At 41.3% G+C, this 21,726-nt stretch overlaps 1 protein-coding gene across 1 annotated transcript in view; it reads left to right on the top strand.

Annotated features, from left to right (window-relative positions):
- The window catches only part of kcmf1 (potassium channel modulatory factor 1), a 132,192-nt gene that overhangs the window by 42,090 nt on the left and 68,376 nt on the right, over positions 1-21,726 (top strand). Inside the window, exon 2 of the mRNA XM_069925718.1 lies at positions 17,459-17,626. Within this exon, the coding sequence (XP_069781819.1) occupies positions 17,459-17,626 (168 nt within the window). The remainder of the gene's footprint in view (positions 1-17,458; positions 17,627-21,726) is intronic.

Raw genomic sequence — 21,726 nt, 5'->3', positions numbered from 1 at the left:
GTGAAGCTTCAAAAATTTTACACTTCTCACATAGTGGATCAATATCTGCATAAAAATGAAATAATTTAAGTTTGGATATGTGTATTGTATGTACCATATTAAATTGTAATAAACAATGCCTTGCACAAAATGAGGAATCAGAAACAAGCTACGAGTAGAATACAAATCTTCATCTGAAAATTTTATATTCAAATCACTTTTTCAATCATTCTTAATCCCAGCCACTGAGGCAGATCTTAAATCTGATAGGTTGTTATAAATACATGATATTAATCTACCGCAAATAAACTGTAGGTTAAAAAAAATTAAGAATATTTGTGTTTGAGATTCAAGGAAAATGAGAAAGTTTGGATTGAACAAAATGCCTAACTTGTAAATATCTAAAACATAATGTCTGTTAGAAAGATTAAAGTTAGCTGACAGTTATTCAAACGAGGCAAAGTTGTCTTGAACAAAAAGATCTTTATAACTTTTTATACCTTAAAACATCCGTATAATGCAGACGGATGTAAAGGGTTATTATCTATAATGAAGGTAGCAAGAGAAAAACTATTATAACCAAAATGTTTTCTAAATTGAGCCCATAACCTATTTCTCACTATTAGATTGTGTCATTTTAGAAAAGGAAATGGGTAAAAAAGGAATGTACAATTGCTAACATCAAAGATTTTTAGAAAAATTCAGTTCCATTTCTACCCAAGAAATGTGATTCACTAATTTATCAAAATGTAATAATAAAAGTAGATTACTTATATTAATTGCCCAATAATAAAATTTAGTCTTTTGAAGATGGGCTTTATTTATACCTGGTTGCTTTCCCTGCCATATGAATGAAGAAATTACTGAATCTAAAGAGTTAAAGAAGGATTTAGGAATGAAAATTGGTAAAGCTTGAAAAAGGTACAAAAATTTAGTTAAAATGTTAATTTTAATCAAATTGATACATCCAACCATTATAATAGATAAGGGTGATCATCCCAATAGTAGTACTTTAATATGAATAAGTAATACCAAAAAAAAATTTCTTTCAATTAATTTTTTTACAACTTTTTGTAATTCCTAAATATTGGAATTTGTCTTTTGCTATTTTAAACAGGATACCTTTTAAAAAGATTATTTTAGGGGTAAGGAGCCAGATAGGAGAGGGTGGTGGTAGAGCCAGAGGCTGGAAGGTGTAAATGGAGACGCATGAGGCTACAGATGCTGTAATTGTGTCAAAGACTTGGGAGACGGACACAGAACCTATGGAAGTGTGGGATGGATCAATGAGGTAATGGAACTTGTATGTAACAGAGGAAGAGGGAGGTACTTGAGGAACATAAGGTTGGATAGATCCCCAGGGCCTGATGATGTATTCCCTCAGACCTTGAGGGAGGCTAGTACAGAAATTGCATGGACTTAGAAGAGGTAGCCACAGGTGAGATGCCAGAGGATTGGAGGATAGCTAATGTTTTGTTGTTTAAGAAAGGCACTAAGAGTAATCCAGAAATTATAGTGGGTAATTTATTGAAAGGTATTCTAAGAGTTCTGATACATAACTATGTATATGGATAGACAGACAGATTTGGGTAGTCAATTTGCATGGTAGGTAATGCCTCGCCAATCTTAATTTTTCGATGAGATTTCGGGAAAGTTGATGAAGTGAAGGTAGAAGATGTGCACATGGACTTTAGTCGGGCCTTTGACAAGATCCCACATAGGAGGTTGTCAAGAAGGTTCATTTACTCAAAGTTCAGGATGAGGTTGTAAATTGGATTGGACATCACCAATGTGGGAGAAGAAAGAGAGTGGTACTTCTCTGACTGGAGGCCTGTTACTAGTGGTTTGTCTCGGGAAACAATGCCGAATCCATTGTTATTTGTCATCTATGATAATGTTACATTTGGTTATGTGGTAAATTGCATCAGCAAATTTGCAGATGACTTCAAGATTGAGAGTGTAGTGGATAGCAAAGAAGGCTTTCAAAGTGTTCAGAGGAATCAGGCCCAGCTGGAAAAATGGGATGCAAAATAGCAGATGGAATTTAACATGGACAAGAGTGAGGTGTGACACTTAATTTTAATTTAGTTTAGAAATACATCATATTAACAGGCCCTTCTGGCCTACTAGCCCGTGCCACCCTAATAAATGCACCAATGAAAAAACAGTTAAAGATTCCATTATTGTCACGTAATACTAAATTTAGAATGTAACATGCATGAAATTCTTTAACTTTTGTCTACTGTAAGGCAGACAGAGTCGCCACTTTGTCCAGCATCCCTCACAGAAACCTACAGCACCTGGTGTTCTTAAGCAGTCTCCCTTCCAAGTACTGACCAGTCTTGAGCCTGCTTAGCTTTTGAGATCAGACAATCTCAGGCATATTTGGGCTATTAATGCTATTGGTAACTTACAAATCTTGCAGATTTTTGGATGGTGGGAGAAAACTGGAACGTCCGGAAGAAACCCATGCAGACACAGGATGAACATGCAGTACTGGATTTGAACCAGAGTTGCTGGCACTGCAGTAGCATGCTAACTGTGTTGCACCTTTGTGAGGGCAAACCATGGTATGACTTGCTTGGTAAAAAGGGTAGGGAACTGAGGAAGGTGGTAGAACAGAGGGATTTGTGAATACAGATGCATAATTTCTTAAAAGTGGCATTACAGGTGGATAGGGTCATAAAGAACTTTTGACACATTAACCTTCATAAATCAGAGTACAAGAGTTGAATGTTATGTTGAAGTTGCATTAGACATTGAGGTCAAATTTGGATATTTGAGTGGAGCTTTGGTCACCTATTTATTGGAAAGATATCAATAAGATTAAAAGAATGCTGAGAAGTAGCTGGGATAGAAACATAGAGAAAAGGTGCAGAAGTAGGCCATTTGGCCCTTCAAGCATACACCACCATTCAGTATGATCATGGCTGATCAGTACCCGGTTCCTGCCTTCTCCCCATACCCCCTGATCCCCTTAGCCACAAGGGCCAAATCTAACCTACTCTTAAATATTGACAAGGAATCAGCCTCAACTACTTCCTGTGGCAAAGAATTCCACAGATCCACCACTATCTGAGAGAAGAAATTTTTCCTCATTTCGGTCCTAAAAAAACTTTCCCCTTATCCTTAAACTGTGACCCCTGGTTCTAGTTTTTCCAAGCATTGGAAACAACCTTCCTGCGTCTAGTCTGTCTAAACCCTTAAGAATTTTATGTTTCTATAAGATCCCCCCCTCAATCTTCTGAATTCCAGAGAATGCAAGCCTAGTCTATCCAACCATATGCAAGTCCTTCCATCCCTTGTATCAGTCTAGTGAACTTTCTCCGCACCCCCTCTAAGGTGAGGATGTCCTTCCTCAGATAAGGAGACCAAAACTGCATGCAGTACTCCAGGTGTGGTCTCCCCAAGGCCCTGTTCAGCTGCAGCAGGATCTCTGTACTCCTGTACTCAAATCCCCTTGCTATGAATGCCAACGTAGCATTCGCCTTCCTCACTGCTTGCTGCACACCCACTTTCAACGACTGATGCACCGCAACACCCAAGTCTCTCTGCATCTCCCCTTTCCCTTAACAGATACCATTTAGATAATAGTTCTCTTTCAGTCTTGGCCCACTCTCCTAACTTGTCCAAATCACTCTGCACCCTCCTAGCATTCTCTACACAACTAACCCCGCTACCCATCTTCGTGTCATCTGCAGATTTTGAGATATTACTATCTATTCCCACATCTAAGTCATTGATAAATATTGTAAACAACTGTGGCCCCAACTCAGACCCCTGTTACCCCACTAGTCACTGGCTGTCATTCTGAAAAGAACCCATTTATTCCAACTCTATGCTTCCTGTCCATCAACCAATTCTCTATCCACCTTAATACCATACCTCCTATACTGTGCATTTTAAATTTGTACGCTTGTCTTCTGCGCAGAACCTTATCAAATGCCTTCAGTAAGTCCAGATATAACACATCCACTCTACTGGTTACATCCTCAAAAAAACTCTTAAATTTTGACAAGGAACCAGCCTCAACTACTTCCTGTGGCAAAGAATTCCACAGATCCACCACTATCTGAGAGAAGAAATTTTTCCTCATCTCAGTCCTAAAAAAACTTCTGATTCGTCAGACATGATTTTCCATTCACAAAACCATGTTGACTCCATCTGATGATGCCACTACTTTCCAAATGTATGTAATTGCATCTTTAATGACTGATTCTAGCACCTTCCCTACTACTGATGTCGGGCTAACTGATCTGTAGTTTTCCGGTTTTTCTCTCCCACCCTTCTTAAAGAGTGGGGTTATGTTGGCCACCCTCCAATCCTCAGGAACTAGTCCAGAATCTGAGGAGGTTTGAAAAATTATCACTAATGCATCCACTATTTCTTGGGCTACTTCCTTCAGCAGTCTTGGATGCAGACCATCCAGCCCTGGGGATTTATCTGCCTTTATTCCCTGCAATTTAACTAATACAACCTCTCGACTTACAATTATTTCCTTTATTCCCTCCCTCATATTAGATCCCCAATCCTCAACAATTTCCTGAAGATTAGTTATGTTTTCCTTGGTGAAGACAGACTAGTCATTCAAACAGCCTGCCATACTCTTGTTCCCCATGATTAACTCACCTGTTTCTGTCCGCAATGGACCCAAATTTGTCTTAACTAAGCTTTTCTATTCAATTTTTATGTTCCCTGCCAGCTTCCTCTCATAATCCCTTTTACCTTTCCTAATTAATCCTTTTGTCCTCCTCTGCAGAACTCTGAATTTCTCTCAATCATCAGGAATATTTTTTGGCTAATTTATTTACTGCTTCTTTGGATTTGATACTCTCTCTGATTTCCCTTGTTACCCACGGATGCACTACCCTACTTGATTTATTCTTTTTACAAACTGGGGTGTACATTTGTTGTACTTGCTCCAAGCTATCCTTAAAGGATTGCCATTGCATTCCTACCATTAGACCTTTAAGTACCATTTGCCAATCTGTTTTAGCCAATTCACATCTCATGCCATGAAAATTACCCCTCTTCAAGTTGTATCTGAATCAACTCTGTCGCATTCCATTCTAATGAAGAATTTCACCATATTGTGATCACTCTTGCCCAAGGGGTTCCACACAAGAAGATTGTTAATTAACCCTTCTCCATTACTCAATACCCAGTGTAGAATGGCTTGTTTCCTCGTTGGTTCCTCGACATGGTGATTTAGAAAACAATCCCGCAAACGTTCTAAGAAATCCTCTTCCTCCTTTACCAATCTAGTTCACCCAATCTACACGTCGATTAATGCCACCCATTATAATTGCTGTCCCTTTGTTGCATGCATTACCAGTTTCCTTCCTAATGCCATCCTTAACCTCACTGCTATTGTTAGGTGGCCTGTACACGACTCCCATTAGCATCTTCTGCCCCTTTGTGTTTTGCAGCTCTACCCACATCGATTCCACATCTTCCAAACTAATGTCCTTCATTTCTATCGCATTCACCTCTTCTCTTATCAACAGTGCTACTCCACCTCCTTTTCCATTCAGTCTATCACTCCTGAATGTCTAGTAACCCTGAATGTTGAGCTCCCAGTCACGGATTGCCTGAAGCCATGTCTCTGTGATCCCAACTATATCATAGTCATTAATAGTATCATCTCAGTATTCAATTCATCCACTTTATTACGAATACTCCTTGCATTGAGACCCAAGGCCTTCAGACTTACTTTAGCCACACTCCTATCCCTTTTACCATTATGTAAATAAGTATCTCTTTTTGATTTTCACCTGTCACTATTGTTTTCACCTTGCTATCTTTTGCTTCTATCCTCATTTTACACCCCTCTGACTCTCTGGACTGATTCCCATCCCCCTGCACATTACTTTAAACCTTCCCCAACAGCGGTAGTAAACAAACCCACAAGGACATTGGTCCCGACCCCGCTCAGATGCAGACCATCCTGTTTATACCAGGATTTCAGGAGCTGATTTATACATTTGAACAGGTTAGGGCTTGATTTCCTGGAGTATCGGAGAATGAAAGACTTGCGATCTATGTGACTTACGACTGGGGGAAAAAAAACTGTATATAAATTTTAATAAATAAATAAAAATATGTAATTATAAAAATTATGCTTGGTTGTACACCTACTAACAGTTGCATGCATATGGTAATGACCATCAGATGATATCCCAGTATTGTGTACATCACATCATCTCTCTCTTAGAATGAGAAAATGCTGTTCAAGTACAGCAGGCTGTCAGGAGAGCGTGGGATTAGTATGGGGACTGATGGCGTATTGCTGGGAGAGTGTGGGGCAGTGGGATTAGACTGGACCCTGATAGTGGGCTGTTGGGAGAGCATGGGGAAATGGGATCAGTGTAGGGACTGATACCATGGGGGCTACATGCTAACATATGTCCAAGTTGCATCCATTTCAAGATCTGACTGACCAGTCAGAATGGAACTTGGACTTGTGTCAGGGAATGACTGCATACAAAATTATGAGGGGTATAGATAGGGTAAATGCAGGCTTTTTCCATTGAGGTTGGGTGGGGGAAGAACTAGAGGACATGTGAAGAATGAACGGTGAAACATGAGGGGGAACTTCTCAATTCAATGCATGTTACATTCTAAATTTAGTATTACGTGACAATAATGGATGGTGAGAGTGTGGAATGAACTTCCAGTTTAAGTGGTCGATGTGGGCTTGATTTCAAAATGTAAGGAAAATTTGGATTAGTACATGGATGGGAGAGGTATGGAGGGCTATAGATAGGGTTACAGGTCAATGGGACGAGGTGGAATAATAGTTCGACATAACTAGATGAGCCTGATTTTGTCCTGTGATGTGTTATGACTCAATATTCGAAGAGCCACTTGCATGTGTCAGAATGAAGTATTCAAGGAATGTTGAATGTTAAACTATTATATTTTTTATTGGTGTGCAATATTTTGTCTGAGATTACTTTTTAAAAATATTTTAAAGTTCTCACCTACAGTGCAAGCAACATTAAAATAATTACATAAATTATTAATCATTTATACATTGCTTTGTCTTTTTAACCCCCATCCTTACCCTGCTAACACATTGTGTTATGAAGAATTCTCTCTCAAGGAGTATCTAACATAAAAAGTAAATGCATCAATTAATAATTATTAATGCATTGCATTATATTTAATTCCCCCTTCCCCTTAATATTGTTCAAATGGGTAGCAATTATGAAAGGATCTCAACATTCAAATAGATTTTTTTTAATGCTTATTTAAAAAAAACTTTCTTGAAAATTCATTGGCCTTTTTCTTGTAAGGTAGATTGGTAAAGAAATGAAAGTGGAAGGTAAGCTGCATATTTTAACCTTTTCTATCAAAATTATAGCCTAAATAGGTATTAAATCCAAATTTGTTCTCCACAATTGCTGCAAAAGTTTTTATTAGTCATTTAACATGTACAGGTACACAATCCTTTATCCGGAACCCTTGGGGGACAGTGTGCTTCGAATTTCAGATTTTTACGGATTTCGGAAAGCCAGATTTAAACCCACCCAAATTGTGCTGCTGTATCCACCCCACCCACTTCCAGTCACGCTTCCTTCTCTCTCCTCCCCCCCCCCCACCCCACCCCCCAACTTGTGCTGCCGGTCTCCCCCCCCACCCCCCACCTGCAGATTTTGGAGCTTTCCAGATTTTAGATGTCCGGGTAAAGGATTGTGTACCTGTACTAAGGAATACTTCCTCTTGGCTACAAGTCAGGAAGTGCAATTTGAGACTTAATGTGTTTCATTGAGGATTTCTACCCTTCAAATGCAACCACTGTCTAATTATGAACTGCAGTATGGGACTACAACCATGTATTTTTGCTTTGCCTGCCATAATGTTTATGTCATATATCTGAAAAATGGACACACTCCAGCCCCCAAATTGCGCTCCATTGTTGGTATGTCACATAATCACCATCTGAATCAGCAAAGACAATAGTTCTAACCCAGATCTATTTCCTTTCAATTTCTACACATCTCCCACCTTCACATAGCCTTTTTCTCAATTTTTAATATCAGTTTTTGGGAATACATTATCAAGTAATATCCATGACTAACCCAACACATTATTCTCCGGAATTTATGGCACTTACAACAGGATCCCACTACGAGACACATCTTTCCCTCTCCTCCCCTTTCTGCCTTCCTTCAGGACTTTTCCCTCCATGACTCCCTCGTGCACTCATCCCTCCCTACAAATCACCCCACTTCCCTGGCACCTTCCCCTGTGGCCGCAGGAAGTGCCACACATCCTCCCTCACTAGAATCTGGGACCCCAAACAGGCCTTTCAAGTGAAGCAACACTTCTGTAGCTGTAGTGTTTACTAGTGCTTCTCCAGGAGGGTTTAAACTAGATTTGCAGAGGGAAGGAACCAGAGTGATAGAGCAGATAGTGAGGTGAAGGATGGTAAGGGTCATGCAAGGACTGCATGTAAAGATAGAAAACAGAGGTTCGTAAATGATAGAAATGATCTCAGATGTATCTATTTCAATGTGAGGAGTATTGTTTAGGGCATGGATTTTGCACGTGGGATTATGACATTATTGCTATTTGTGAGACTGGGTTGCAGGAGGGGCAGGACTGGCAGCTCAGTGTCCCAGGTTCTGATGTTTCCGACATGATAGAGGGGGAGGGATGAAAGGGGGAGGAGTAGCATTGCTCATCAAGGAAAATACCACAGCTGTGGTTTCTCAGGACAGTACTGTAGACTTGCCTACAGAAGCCATATGTGTGGAGCTAAGGAACGGGAAAGGTGTGAGCACATAGGCTTATATTATAGAGCGCCCAATAGTCCAAGAGAATTGGAGACACAAATCTGTCGGGAGATAGCAGATCATTGTAAGAACGGAAAGTTATGGTAGTAAGAGATTTTAAGTTTCTGCATATTGAATGGGACTCCCATACTGTAAAAGGACTGGATGGGTTGGAGTTTGACAAATGTCTACACCTAGAGGATCAGAGTGATCAACTATGTGTGGAGCCTCACGAAATGGGAGAGATCTTAGTTTTTTTCCATCACTCTTTACTCAGGAAACTGGCATAGTGTATACAGAGGGAAGGGAAACAAATAGAAGTGTCATGAAACATGGAAATTGAGGAGGAGGTGATTGCTGCCTATCAGCGAATAAAGGTAGACAAATCCCTGGGCTGGATATGATATTCCCTCAGACCTTGAGGGAGACAGTATTGAAATTGTAGAGGCCCTGATGGATATATTCAAAATGTCCTTGGCCATGGGAGAGGTCTGGGAGGATTGGAGAGTAGCTCACATTGTCCTGCTGCTTAAGAAAGGCTCCAAGAATAAACTGAGTAACTATAGGCCGGTTAGCCTGATATCAGTAGTTGATAAATTATTGGAAGGAGTTCTGAGAGATGGAATATGGACAGTCATGGGCTGTTTAAGGACAGCCAGCTTGGCTTTGTGTGTGTTATGTTGTGTTTAACAAATGTTGTAGAGTTTTTTGAGGAAGTTACCAAGAAGGAAAGCCTGTGGATGTTTTCTAGTAAGGCTTTTGACAAGGTCCTACATGGGTTGTTAGTTCAGAAGGTTAAGACACTAGGCATACATAGAGGGGTTGTAAACTGGATTCAAAATTGGGTGTCTGGGAGAAAACAGTGTGGTAGTGGATGGTTACTTCTCAGACTGGAGGCCTGTGATGAGTGGTGTGCCTCAGGGATCTGTGTTGGGACTATTGTTGTTTGTTGTCTATATCAAAGATCTGGATGCTAACGTGATAAATTGGATCAGCAGGTTGGCTGATGACACATAGATAAGATTTTCAAAGCTTGAAGGATCTGAACCAACTGGGCCAGTAAATGGATGACCAAGTTTAATGCTGACAAGTGTGAGGTGTATTTTGGAAGAGCAAATCAAGGAAGAATGTCATTCTAAATGGTAGGGCACTGAGGAGTGCGAAGGAGCACAGAGATCTGGGGATACAGGTACATTGTTCCCTGAAGGTGGTGTCGCAGATGGAGAGGTTTGTAAAGAAAGCTTTTGGCATCTTGGTCTTTATAAATCAAAGTATTGAGTTTAGGAGTTGGGATGTTATGTTGAAATTATAGAAGACATTTATGAGGCCATATTTGGAATATTGTGTACAGTTCTGTTTGCTTAGCTACAGGAAGGATATCAATTAGATTGAAAGAGTGCAGAGAAGATTTACTAGGAAGTTGTCAGATCTTCAGGAGTTAAGTTGCATGGGAAAGATTTATTCCTTGAAATGAAGAAGAATAAGGGGAGATTTGAGAGGTTTACAAGGTAATGAGGAGTATAGACAGAGTAAATGCGAGTAGGCTCTTTCCACTAAGATTAGGAGAGATAAATGAGAGGACATGATTTTAAGGGGCAAGATTTAGGGGGAACTTCTTCATACAGAATGGTGGGAGTATGGAATGAGCTGTCATCTGATGAGGTGGGTGCAGACCTTATCTTGAGTTTTAAGAATAAATTTGATAGATGCATGGATGGGAGAGGTCTGGAGGGTTATGGAATGGGTGACACAGACTAGAAGGGCTGAATGGCCTGTTTTTGGAGCTGTAGCGTTCTATAAGGTAACTAAAGTGCAGTGTTTAGTCATTGATTTTTCTCTTGTGGTCTTGAGCTTCAAATCATGTCTTTTTACTTCTCCATTCCAATTTGAAGACTTTGTTCTCCACCTGGTCATATATTCCCCATGAAGTTCTACATGAATTTAAGCAATAGTACATCATTCATTGAGGCTTCTTACTGCCTTCTGGACTCAATCCAACAGTTTATGATGATTATTGTGCAGGTCACGCAGCAGCTAAAGGAAGTAAAGGGTAACCAATATTTTGGGCTTGAGCCCTCAAGGTGTGAATGAAAAACAGGCAGGTGCTTGAATAAAGAGGTAGAGGGAGGGAGGAAAGGGGTGGGGGAGGAGCACAGAGAATCATCTCAGATGGGTGAGAGGGTAGAAGGAAGAAAAGCTGAGAAAAGATGGGGAGGGATAGCTCACAATGGAGAGGAAAGGGTGTGGGAAATTGGAGGAAGGGAGACAGGGAGAGGGAAAGAGATGGGGAGGGGTTAAACAGAAACTGGAGAAGTTGATGTTGGAGAGTGCTAATAATTCTTCAATTCTGAATGTTTGGATGTCTGGTGGGATGTTAATCGAGCCGTCTGCTTTTGTTCCTCTTCAGTTTTTTTTGAGCAACACTCATCCAGACAAGTAGAGAATAATCCATACTCCTGATTTTTTTCCTTTAGATGTCTCAAAGTAAGCCAGTTGCTGCTTTAATGGATATACTATATCTGGGAATTGTTTGGTTAATTTTCTTGTCAATGGTGATCTGGGGCATTTGCATGGTGGAAGACACTGTGATGCTAATGTCACTAAATGTGATGGATAGGTGGTTAGCCTCCCTTTTGTTATAGATGGACATTGGGTTTTTTTTTATGTGATTAATGCTTATAACTTACTAGCCTAGAATTTCTCACTGCTCTCCATCTATAATTTCTGCTGCTCTCAAGCTCCACAACCATTTACTCACCCAGACTCACTTCCACAATTACATTGCCTTCCTTGCTACTTGCCTCTGCTGCCATCTTGTGCCTTGTGGTTTACAGCTCTGATTCCAGGCCTTGCAGTTTGGCCCCTCCGCAAGGATCTCAAGTACTTAAGCAGCATTGACTGCTGCTCTCTCCACTTCTCCCAATGAATCCTACGTACCACCCTCACCTTGATGTGGAGATATCAACGGCAGCTCGCCCTCACACTGCCACAGCTCCAGACCTTCCTGGTCATGACCAGCAGCGGACCCCTTCTGTTCTACATCTGCCGCTGAATCCACATGTTCAACCACCAGCTCTTCACCCACTGGCATCCATCAAGGATCGCAAGCTCATCTCCCATGAGACTGCGGTCCTCAATGTGGGTTCTCATCTTGGCCTTAGTTGCCTACCTACTGGAACTCCCAATGCCTCAGCGGTCCTCAATGTGGGTTCTCATCTTGGCCTTAGTTGCCTACCTACTGGAGCTCCCAATGCCTCAGCTGCCTACTCGAACCCTGGCCCCGACTGCCTACCCGTCGGAACTCCCAAGATCTCAGCTGCCTACTTGAACTCTGGCTCCAGATGCCTACTCACTGGAGCTCCTAACACTGTGGCAACTGACTGGTACCCTGTGCCTGGCTGCCTACCCACCAGAATTCCCAATGCCTCAGCTGCCTACGCGAATCCTGGGCCAAGTCACCTACCCACAGGAACTCCTGATGTCTCGGTCACCTACTGGAACCCTCTCCCTGGCTGCCAATCCACTGGAGGTCCTGCCACTTTGGCGTCTGACTAGCTAGGCAAACAGAACCCTGGATGCCTACTCACTGGAGCTGCAAACTCCAGACCTGGTCCCATCGCTCATTCATTGGAGTTTCTGGCGCTGTAGTTGTGGACTCCTTCTTGGACCCCGACCAGCTACCTGCAGGAAGTCCTGATGCTTCAGCTACCTACTCTTATCTGGGCCCTGGCTGCCCTCGGGCCGCAGCTTTGCACACTGATTTCCACCAATGACTCCTGACATATTATCCTACCATGGGCCCAACCTTGTTGCTGGATCCGATATACTCATCCCACCTCCCCCAACCCCCAATACTCCTTACCTTTTTCCATCGTCTTCTCAACCTCCTAAGCCTCAGATATCTTCCCTTCCCCCTTTGACCTCTTCCCATGACCTCCTCTCCCCCTCCCACCTCCTCCCTCTGACCTCCCTAACCCTCCACCTCCTCTCAACACTCTCGACCACACCGATTCCCACTCTGACTCCTGCTTGGTCTTTGCCATCCCCTCTGCCCTGCTCTCTTTGAGACAGAATGCTTGACCCTTAGCAGAGGCCTTGCCTTCATCCCCCTCTGCTCACACCTTAATGCATTCCACACACACAACGATGCCGAACTCTTCTAATGCTACTTCCATCTCTGGGCGTACTTCCACGACTGTGACTTGTGAAGAGATGTGTTTTTGGGAGATAAATTGGGACAGGTTTTTTTTAAGAGTAGGTCACATACAAACATTTTAAAACAGATCTTATTTAAAATATTGGAACTCTGCTCATGCTAGACGTTTGGGGCCAACAGCCGTTACAGAAGCCCAAGAGTCTTCACTAATGGATCGTTGTTTTCAAAAAGGCAACCAATGAAAGAACTTGTCGGAGCCGCAGGCTTTCTGGAGGGGAACTTGTTGTTCTAAGAGGGTCATGTGGTCTTGCAAGCAGAGAGAGTCAAACTGGCTTTCTCTCAGAGAGAGAGAGAGAGATCAGTTTTTAGTCAGCAGCAGCAACTTGGACTGGAACAGGACAAGCTGTAAAGCTTGTGGAAAATCCCATTTGGAAGAATGATTGTGAATGCTTAGTTCAGCCTGGTTAAAGCCCTTGTGGTTCATGCAAGAGGAGAGGACTGGCTGTCTAATGTTTCACTTGGAATAAGTGAAACAAAAATGAACTCTGTGGTGGCCTGAAAGAAACAGGTTATCATCTGGAGAACCCTGAGGGAGGAAGTTTCTTCGACAAGACACTGAAGTGGCTGGTTAAAAAAGGAATCAGTTGTGGGTGTCAGTGTACAATGAATCTCTCTCTGACTACCGACAAGAACCATTTACCTTCAAGTATCAAAGCCATGTGAACTTCATAAATGTTATACTGATGTCTACCATTGGGGCTGCCTCATGCACCCACGATGAGCTCGTCAACTTCATTCACTTCACAGCCACCTTCCACCCCATCTCAAAATCACCTGGTCCATCTCTCAACAACACTCTACACTTTCTGGATCTTTCTGTCTCCATTTTTAAATTTAGATATACCTCACGGTAAAAGCCCATTTCAGCCCAAGAGTCCGTGCTGCTAAATTTACATCCAATTAACCTACACCCTTGATACGTTTCTATCTCGGAGTGGGTGGGAGGGGAGAGAGGAGGAGGGTGGGGTGGGAGGGGGCATGGCTAGCCACCGGCCTATATTACAAATCCACTAACTAACTCCCACAACTCTCAACTATGCTTCCTCACATCCTGTCCCTTGCAAGGATTCTCTTTCCTTCTCTCAATTTTTCCATCTCAGCCTTATCTGTTTCAAATACGAGGTCTTCCACTCCAGATCTTCTGAAATGTCTGCCAAATCAATGACCAAATAATGCTTGTGTGGAAAGAATTAACGGGATTTTTATGTATAACCTCTGAATGGTGAAGCAGTTGAGACTATAGAAACATGAAAAGGGGTAGTTATAGAGCTGTAACATAATGCAGGATGAAAACAGACAATTTGTCCCACCGTGTTTATGCTGACCGACGGATGTCTGTATTAAACCCATCTTCAAGCGCTTGGCCTGTAGCATTCAATGACTAAGCAATACTTGTTGAATCACCTATTAAATGGTGTTGGAGACACTGCTTCTATCAATCTCTCTGCCAATACTTTCCAGGACTGTGGTCTTCTGCTGAGGAAATCAAGGATCCAGTTGCAGAGGAAGGTTTTTGAATCTTGCTGATCAGTACTGAGAGTATAATGTTGAAAAAAGTAGCCTAATGTACGTGTTATTGTTGTTTAGGCAATTCAGGGCAGAGTGGAGAGGCAGGCAATGAGATTGTGGTGGTAGTTCTATTCACCTTCTCGTTCTTTTTTGTAGTTCATAAAATATTCACATATTGTGTGAACTACATAGCGATAATGATAATTTATTGCCATACACAATATCCATATGCACTGAGATTCTTTTTTGCTGCTTCTGAACTACAAAAAAAATCTAATAAACTAATCGAATTAAATCAAAAGATCCAAATGCATAAGATAAATGTTCACAGTACCAGTAATTCTAGTGCAAAAAAGTGACTTGCAGTAGTGTAGGCTGCCCTATTGTGGTCTTGAAGCAGTCCATGATTAATGTACCAAGGCTTGGTTAAAGAGTCTGATAGTTGTGCTGGAGGTGCCAGATTTTAGACTTCTGTGCCTTCTGCCTGAAGATAGTAGTGAGCAGAGGATATGACCAGAGTGATGATGTTTGCTGAGTGGAAATATTGTCTAGAAAACCTTGCATCTTCGTAGAGCTCAACATTAAAAGAGTGCAAAGATTTCTGCTCATGTGTCTAAAATTTGGAAGAATTTGAATGTGAGACATTTTTAAAACCTGGAAAATATTTTTGAGTAAAGGAATGGGTCTCAATAAGAGTGTAACAGTGTGTCACTTTTGTAAATATATTTTTTGTTTTATTAATTTGTCTAAATTATCTCCCAACTTTATTGCACAATTGATAATTTTTGGAAAAAAAGTAGTGATTTCTGATTGTAAACACATTTTATCCTTCAGTGAACAGAGAGCAACAAAAATCTTTAAATTTGTGCTGAAAATTAGAAATCTTAATGTAGGTAGACAGTGTATCAGATGCATTAAGGCTGCAGTGTTTGAAGCCTTAATCTTAGAACTTTCTTCCTTGGATGAGCAAAGGCGTTGCTGGTGTTCTAAAGCAAAAGTAATTTTTGTCATCAACGTTTGCCTTTAAGAGGTGTCTCCTGAGATATGGGAAGAAGTTTGACACAGTCTCGATACAGACTGTTTGATTGTACAGCAATGGTAGGTAGAGGATTTGGATATGCAGAAGTTTAGGTTTATTCACTTCTATGTTTTGGGATTTGGAGGTTTCCTCTGAACATACACATATAGTCTGTGTGGTGTGACTCAAGGTTGGTGTTGGATGTAATTTGAATATACGAGACCTTGAAATCATAGGAAAATCATACATCACTTGACTTCTCAAGCCTGCTCCACCATTAATACCATTTTGGCTAATCAATTCAGCACTACGACCAACCCAAGGTAACCACTCACCCTCTGACTTTCTTTCTGCTTAAAAATATTCAAAGACTGCTTTTGATAACTTTTTAAAGAAGAGAATTCCAAACACTTCTGACTTCGTCAGAAAATAAAATTGCTTCACCTCAGTAACACCTCAGGGCTGTGTGCTCAGCCTGCTTCTGTTCATGCTACTGACCCACGACTGCATCACCAGATTCATCTCCAACAGTGTCATGAAGTTTGCAGATGACAACAGTAGTCGGCCTCATTAGCAACAACGATGTGTCACACTACAAAGAAGAGGTGGAAAATCTTGTGAAATGGTATGTTGTCAAGGCAAAGGAGATGATTGTGGACTTCAAGAGGACCGGGAATAACCATCCTCCACTACACGTCAACAAGAATGGAGAGCAACAAGTTTTTGGAGTTCACTCAACGAAGACTACCAGCTACCATTATGTCAATTATCTATAGGAGCTCTATCAAGAGCATCCTGGCCAGCTGCATCACATTGTGATATAGTTGCTGCAGAGAAATGAATCAGAGGTCAATCCACAGGACCCTAAAAGTGGCAGAGAGGATTACTGGAATCTACCCCTCCCCTCCCCCCCAACTGTTGTGATCTACTGGGATTGTTGTCGGAAGAGGGTGTGCAAAATCATTGAGGACCCTTTCCACCCTGCCCATAGCATCTATCAGCTACTCATGTCAGGAAAGAGATACAGGAGTATCAGAGCCATATGTGTGTATGTATATATGTGTATGTGTAAATGTGTGTATGTGTGTGTGTGTATGTGTGTGTGTGTGTGTGTGTGTGTGTGTGTGTGTGTGTGTGTGTGTGTGTGTGTGTGTATGTGTGTGTGTGTATGTGTGTGTGTGTATGTGTGTGTGTGTATGTGTGTGTGTGTATGTGTGTGTGTGTATATGTGTGTGTGTATATGTGTGTGTGTATATGTGTGTGTGTATATGTGTGTGTGTATATGTGTGTGTGTATATGTGTGTGTGTATATGTGTGTGTGTATATGTGTGTGTGTATATGTGTGTGTGTATATGTGTGTGTGTATATGTGTGTGTGTATATGTGTGTGTGTATATGTGTGTGTGTATATGTGTGTGTGTATATGTGTGTGTGTATATGTGTGTGTGTATATGTGTGTGTGTATGTATGTATGTGTGTGTGTATCAGAATGCTTGAAGGGACAGCGATAGCAAGCAAGTCATCTTTAGGTGATTTTTAAGTTGCCTGATAAGTTTCTTCTTTGTCTTACAGAACCCATGTGCTCTTTTATTAGCATTTCCAGGGAGATTGTATTGATTTGAGATATTTATATGTCAAACTTCCCAGCTTGGGAGTTTGTGTGACACAGTCAACTTAATACCATTTTTTCTACTAAGATAAACAGCTATTATTTGTATTTTGTTTAAAGCTCTAAATATTTCAAAGCTGGTTTTCTCAGATTCTTCAAAAGTTGAAGTGTCTGGAGAACATCTGAGCTTTTGCGATTATAAAACAAAGATAAGTGAATGTAAAAATTAGTATCTAAACATTCTACAATAATTTTTCTGTTCAAATTATTACGAGTCAACTTCAGAAAACTGACAAAAAATTTAAACTGAAAATTGAACTTTTTCTCTTGTTCTTCTTTATTTTCCAGGTGTCAGCTGTGATGCATGTTTAAAAGGAAATTTTCGAGGCCGCAGATACAAGTGCTTAATTTGTTACGACTACGACCTGTGTGCATCTTGTTATGAAAGTGGGGCTACTACAACAAGGCACACAACTGATCATCCAATGCAGTGCATATTAACAAGAGTAGATTTTGGTAGGTATTTTGCACATCTTGGATGAATAAAATAATCGTGTCCTGAAGGCTGAATGGAAATTTTTAATTGAATATTGTGAGAGTAGTGAATGTTTTGAAATTGTTCACTTTTATTGTAATTGCTTTTAATATCTTCTGGACCTTGCACAACCTGTCTTATCTCTGAGAACCATGATCAAAGATTGTTTTAAATAGGACAAATTTCAGTTAATTTCATTTGTATCAATCAGTTTTGTAAGATGCATAAAGGAATTAAGATAAGAGTTCAAACAGATTTATAAATTGACAAATATTGAACTAGATAAAAGAGATAAGAGGAGGGAGAACATCATCTCCCATAGTGATATTGAGTATGGGGAATCTTGTTGGGACTCGGTGTTTGTGATTTTGTTTTGATAATAGACAGAGGAGCAACTGCATTTTGATTCCAGCTGGCATTATTGTTAATGGAGTGGGATGATGAAAGGTTGAGTGAGATCTGTTCATTACAGGATGCAATAAATTTCAGCTGGTAGAGTTAGGATTGTATTATCTTGTAGTTCTTCTGATGCAATTTAAGTCCTTGTTAATAATTTTAATCTTTCACATTTTGACATTGTTCTCCCATGAAAGTTTTCTTTTTCTTCTGGCTGCTCATGCTTTAATGATAAGCTGTTTGGGTTGAGGCAGTGGGGCTCTTGGCCACCAATCTGCAGTCAGTCTTAAGCCTGGTTGCAATTAGAAATGTGTATCATTGGGAAGGGTGGGGAAGAATGGCATATTTTGTGAATAAATATAATTGTCTGTGTTCCCAAAGGTTGGGCTGGTGGACTTGGGTTTGATTCCTAAACCATTGCTAATTATTTTGTTCTGTGTTTTGCTCTCAGTTTTATCTCAAAGTAAGATTTTTTTTGTGTTCATTATTTGGCTGCAGCAAAGTTCCATTAGAATTCTGTATATGTTTGAATTTTTTATGCAATTTTCACCTCAATAATTGTTTGACTGACCTAAAGAAGATTTTCTACCCATTTGATTTTTAAAATATCGGAATAAAGATATTGTTTGGCAATGATATTTGCTGTATTGAACTGATTCAGGGAAGCAACAATTACTTCATTTGGAAAAAGAGTTCTTGAAGTGCTTTTTAATCGGTGCTGTGGGAATGTGTGATATCTCCGAGCAATAGATATCATGATCTTTTCATTTAACACATCTACAGTACCACCTACTGTTGGAAATTACATGGAGCCTTGAAATAATTTTTATTTAACCAACAGTGGCTTTTGAATTTGTTTGAACTCTTGAAAGTTCAGTTCTGTTATCTTTAACAAGTTGCTATTCAAAGGGGTAACATCATGGCAAATTACTTTGTAAATATTAAGAATAGCGGTGGCAATTAGCTCTTTATGGACATTTGAGACTCTTTGAGATCTGTATTTCAATGTCTGCAATGGCATCCCTGATATAAATCTCAGGCTTAACATTGACTGCCTATTGCTTTCCATGGATGCTGCATGACTTGATGAGTTCCAACAGCACTTTTGTGTGTTGTTTCAATGGCTCTAGACTTAATTTGACTAGAGGGTTTTATCATTTAATAATGGTTTTGCACTTTTCCTCAATGTTTGAGGTGGGTGCAAGTTCCATTTTAAGTAACCTTTGAGCTGTTGCTTTACATCTTATCAATACAGTATAGTTACATTGGTGGAGAAAACGAGTATTGAATACAAATAAGATGCCAGCTAATCTTAATTTCTTTAATGCTATGGCATTATTTAACCATATTTTAATCATTACTTAAGTTGTATAAAAGTTCTTCTGAACCTCTTATCTGAAAATAGTGCATTGAACATTGCAATTACAAGACTGTGTTCAGAAATATTGAAATGTGGTATGGTTAGTTTTCATAGATATTAGGTTTCATATATACCATGATAGATCCAAAACTACTATGTCCTAATAGTAAGATGGATCACTGAAGTCTTATTATAATAATGTTCTTTAGAAAAAATTGAAAACCTGACTGTGTAAAGCAAAGTGGAACTAACTGAAATTTGAACCTCAGTTTTAATTTTGTTTCTATAGCCTCCATGTAAAAATGTTCACATTCTTTTCATTTTTTCAAACAAGATTTTGAGCTCTACAATAAACTCAAAGGCCACCAAGTAGTTCAGACTTTTTTTAAAAAAAAGTTTGTATGTATGGGGTCTGCGCCCAAGATGACGGAGCTTCTGATCAGCAGCAGTTTGGGGGGGGGGGGGGGGAGGTTTACAGACTCTAGGGGAGTGGAGGACTGGCACAGGGCATCAGGGAACGGGGAGAACATCCTCATCTGAGAAGAAGCAGAGGAGAATACCCACAGGATGGTGACCACAGCGGTGGACCATTAAGGGGGTTCTGTGGCTGAAAAACCAATACATGAGGTGGGCTGCTGTAGACTCAAGGCGAGGAACCTGTGGAGGGTGTGAGCTGCTGTAGACTGGTGTTGGGAAACATGCTGGGCTATAGAGTGCTGGATACTGACTTGAGACTGGGTGAAGGGGTGTCAGAACCGGGATGTGGGGGATTCTGAAAGGTTCCTGATCGTGTCAGAGGTTCGGATCTGGAGCTCGGGTTGCAAATGATTTGGACTGGACTCTGTGTGGCTGTGGAAGTGCTGGAGGTGAATCTGAGGGGTCTCTCATTTGCTTCTCCAAGAGGCGCTTCAGGCAATTTATGCTGATGGCAAATCTGCCTTACAGCAGGAAAAAGCAATTTCATGTAATATGACACTTTTTACAATGGCAATAAATTGAATCTTGATCTTTATGTATGTATTGTTATGCACTACGCATAACAAACAGCAATAGACAATGAACCAGACAGTGTTTAATTTTAAACCACTACTTAAGCTACAGAGTTAACTCTTAAACTATCCTTAACACTAAATCCATCCCCAGCTGTGCAGGTGTCTTGTGTGTGTGATATACCCAAACCATTACAGTCGAGGCCAAAATCTAGAAAGTTACTCCAAAGTTCATTCTTTCAAATTCAGGTTGAAGTGTAGGCCTTTGAAATTTGATACCCAGAATTGATGTTGAACTGATGGGAAGACTGGAGTTGTTACTGCTACAGACTCACGAATTCTTCTTGCATTGCCTTTGAAGAAATGTCCATCTACACGAGCTGAGGTCACAATACTCCTACTCCTTTTTTAGGCAAGACTAGAACTGGGTGGCCTCCAAGACCCCAGCACCAGTCTCTCCAAGTAACTTCACTGCTAGTCACATTTAAAATGAAGCAGTCTCTCTAAAGCCATTTTCAGGTGTTCTGGGAGAAGATTAGGCGTCTGCAGGTGTGGCTAGAGGAGTTCAGCTGGCACGTTTAGGTGGCCACGGAATGGACGGCTTTCTGGCACCTAAATGTGACAGCTGACTGCTAGCCATCTAGCAGTGAAAGCCAGCTACTCTGGACAGGTGCCTAGTCCCGCACAGTGTCTACTATGACAGGTGCCTCATGTCTGACAAACAGCTCAGGCATGACTTGACTCCCTCTCGCCCGCCCGACTCCCGTTGCTGCTGCCGGTTCTCCCCCCACCTCGCCCGCCTAACTTCCGCTGCCCATTCCCCCTCTTTCCCCCCCCCACCTTGCCCGCCAGACTCCTGTTGCTGCTGCCGGACTTCTCTCCTCCACCACCCTCAACCGCCCGTCTGCCCCTTCGGGGGTGGGTGGGAGGGAGACCGGCAGCGGGATTTGGGCGGGCGAGGATGAGGGGAAGGGAGACTGGCAGCAGGAGTTTGGCGGGGGAGGGGAGTCAGGTGGACAAGGTGGGGGGAGACTGGCAGCGAGAGTCGGGTGGGCTAGGGTGGGTGGGGGAGAAACCAGTAGCGGGAGTCAGGCGGGTGAGGTTGGGGGTGGGGGTGGGGGGGGGTGGGAGACGGGCAGCGGGAGAGGGTATGAAATAAAATTTGAAATTTACTTTAGTCTGGCTTTCTTGTCCGTGGAGTCGATGGCTAACGATGTCATCAGCCCATCCCCTGGCTGCCCGGCCACTTTCAGCTGCCACGATCGATACTCTGAGCAGGCTAGTTATACTTCTCGGAGAAGGGTTAGGTGAATAACCCTCCTGGCCGCCTGACAGC

This window comes from Narcine bancroftii, chromosome 1, assembly GCF_036971445.1.
Source record: "Narcine bancroftii isolate sNarBan1 chromosome 1, sNarBan1.hap1, whole genome shotgun sequence".
Classification (NCBI taxonomy): domain Eukaryota; kingdom Metazoa; phylum Chordata; class Chondrichthyes; order Torpediniformes; family Narcinidae; genus Narcine; species Narcine bancroftii.
This window is presented reverse-complemented; position numbering and strand designations above follow the sequence as displayed.